Here is a 2395-nt window from a genome sequence, read left to right as displayed (position 1 = left end):
CCCAGAGTGCACTACATAAACTTTATAAAGGAGCAGCCCTCTAAGGAATCATCTGTGGCTCGCATGCTGCTGTTTAGTGGACATGTCCAGGAGGCTGAGGCCACGCTGCTGCAGGCTGGCCTCATCTACCAGGCCATACAGGTCAACATCGACCTCTCCAACTGGGAGAGGTAGCACTGTGTGTGTGTGTGTGTGTGTGTGTGTGTGTGTGTGTGTGTGTGTGTGTGTGTGTGTGTGTGTGTGTGTGTGTGTGTGTGTGTGTGTGTGTGTGTGTGTGTGTGTGTGTGTGTGTGTGTGTGTGTGTGTGTGTGTGTGTGTGTGTGTGTGTGTGTGTGTGTGTGTAGTCTGAGCAGACTTTTCTAGGGCTCCGTATGAAGGGTCACTTTTTATAGAGTTGAGGCTAAAAGTAGAACGTTAAAGATAAAATTAGCAGATTTTTAACCTGGATCCTGTGGTTCTATTGTGGGAGGACGTGTGGAAATCTGACTTATGCACCTGGCTCGGATATGTCCGGATGACACATTTTACATAGGCTGGCAGAGTCCTTCCACTGGGACATTTGCTGTGTCCTCAGACTATGTCCTTCATAGACTCGGTCAATGAATAAATGCCTGTCAATAGGGTGGAGCTCGAGTATGGCAGCAACACAAAGCTGAATGTGTTTTCATATTGTTTTCATGCAGTTGAAATGTGCAGTGGTCAGTATCTTTCTTTGTCTGCAGAGCGTTGGAGCTGGCTGTGAAACATAAGACCCATGTGGATACTGTGCTGGCCTACAGAGAGAGGTTTCTACAGACATTTGGCAGGAAGGAGACCAATAAGAGGTTCTTGCAGTATGCTGAAGGGGTAGGCTGTAACAACTTGTCATCTACAGTACACTATTTGACTTTAGCGTAGTGTATTGTAGCCATTTTCCTCAGCTTGTGTTACACTGATTAAGGCAGATTGCCCAGTCTTATCTTAGTCCCATCTCTCTCTCTCTCTCTGTCTCAATCTCTGTCTCTCTCTCTCTCTCTCTCTCTCTCTCTCTCTCTCTCTCTCTCTGTGTGTCTCTCTCTCTCTCTCTCTCTCTCTGTGTCTCTCTCTCTGTGTCTCTCTGTGTCTCTCTCTGTGTGTGTGTCTCTGTCTCTCTCTCTCTCTCTCTGTGTGTCTCTCTCTCTCTCTCTCTCTCTCTCTCTCTCTCTCTCTCTCTCTCTCTCTCTCTCTCTCTCTCTCTCTCTCTCTCTGTCTTTCAGGTTGAGGTGGATTGGGAGAAGATCCAGGCAAAGATAGAGATGGAGCTGTCGAAAGAGAGAGAGAAAGCTGCTAGTGTCTCTGTTCGGAGTAACTTGCCTTCACGGCGTTGACCTTCAGGGGACCCACTCCCCTATATTTTTTCTTTGAAAAGTCAACATTTCAGAAACGGACAATTCCTCCTCAGTGGTTTGGCTTGGCCTCTGGGTAAAGGAACACGTTCTACATACAGAGGACAATATCCAATGCTGTCATTTACCAGTACAACACTACTTTAAAAATGATGGTTGTTTGGGCATTGGCAACACACACATCACCACTGCAGCTTTTTGGGGTGTATGACACATGTTATACATACCATTCTGTCACTGTATCTAGGTCTGAGGCTGATTTCACCTGATAAGATGTGTGGAAATGTTGTACATATTTCCACATTTCTCTTGCAGACAACATCTCCACAAAGTCACATCCTTTATGTATCCAAACAGAGCCCTAAGGGTCTGTTTTATACTCGCAGAGTTTGGTTTTACCGCATATCCAAATGATTTGGCCTCAATGTCATGTCAGCTTCTTGTTCAGTGCATTGCATAACTCAAGGCTGGTTACTGTTATTTTGAATGTCTATTTATTATTGTTTCTGTTTCCTGTAAGAAAGATTTTAGTTTTTCTACAAATAGATATTTTTGCAATTACAAATGTGAAGCCTTGTCTAATGCAAAAAAATAAATATGTTTACTTATATATTTAGCTATGTCCTTGGCTTTATAGATTCATTATATGCTTATATGCAGGCGTGAGTGCAAATGTGTGCACACACCTGCATGCATGCACGGGCCTACTCTGTGAATTATTGCCTTATTTCCGTCTCTGCTGAGGTGTGAAACCAACTGCTTGCCATGCAGCTCCACCCCCTGGTTGGCTGAGAGCCAGTGCATCAGTGAACTATTACAGTCTATCCATCTCCTCTAGTGGCCCAGGAGACAAAGGGGACAGATGAGGGAGACTATTTGTCTCTTGACTGTCCAGGAACAAGTCCTCTGTAGCACAGCCACTTCTGGACAGTACATATTATACTATATCAAGGGCCCCAATACTGTACCAGTGGTTGAAAACTCCAGAGAACAACTGAATAGATGTAGGAGGGGAAAATTGTATACATTAG

General features: G+C 44.6%; 1 protein-coding gene across 1 annotated transcript in view; it reads left to right on the top strand.

The window, feature by feature from the left end:
• The window catches only part of ift80 (intraflagellar transport 80 homolog (Chlamydomonas)), a 58730-nt gene extending 56752 nt beyond the window's left edge, over nucleotides 1-1978 (top strand). Inside the window, exons 16-18 of the mRNA XM_084064916.1 lie at nucleotides 1-170; nucleotides 723-846; nucleotides 1236-1978. The exon at nucleotides 1-170 is cut by the window's left edge and continues 27 nt beyond it. Coding sequence (XP_083921042.1) covers nucleotides 1-170; nucleotides 723-846; nucleotides 1236-1346 — 405 coding nt within the window. The 3' untranslated portion in view covers nucleotides 1347-1978. The remainder of the gene's footprint in view (nucleotides 171-722; nucleotides 847-1235) is intronic.
• The last annotated feature ends 417 nt before the right edge of the window (nucleotides 1979-2395 follow it).

This window comes from Gymnoscopelus microlampas (assembly GCF_963454915.1).
Source record: "Gymnoscopelus microlampas genome assembly, chromosome: 8".
NCBI lineage: Eukaryota > Metazoa > Chordata > Actinopteri > Myctophiformes > Myctophidae > Gymnoscopelus > Gymnoscopelus microlampas.
Note: the sequence above shows the minus strand (reverse complement) of the source record. Positions and strands in the feature narration are given on the sequence as shown.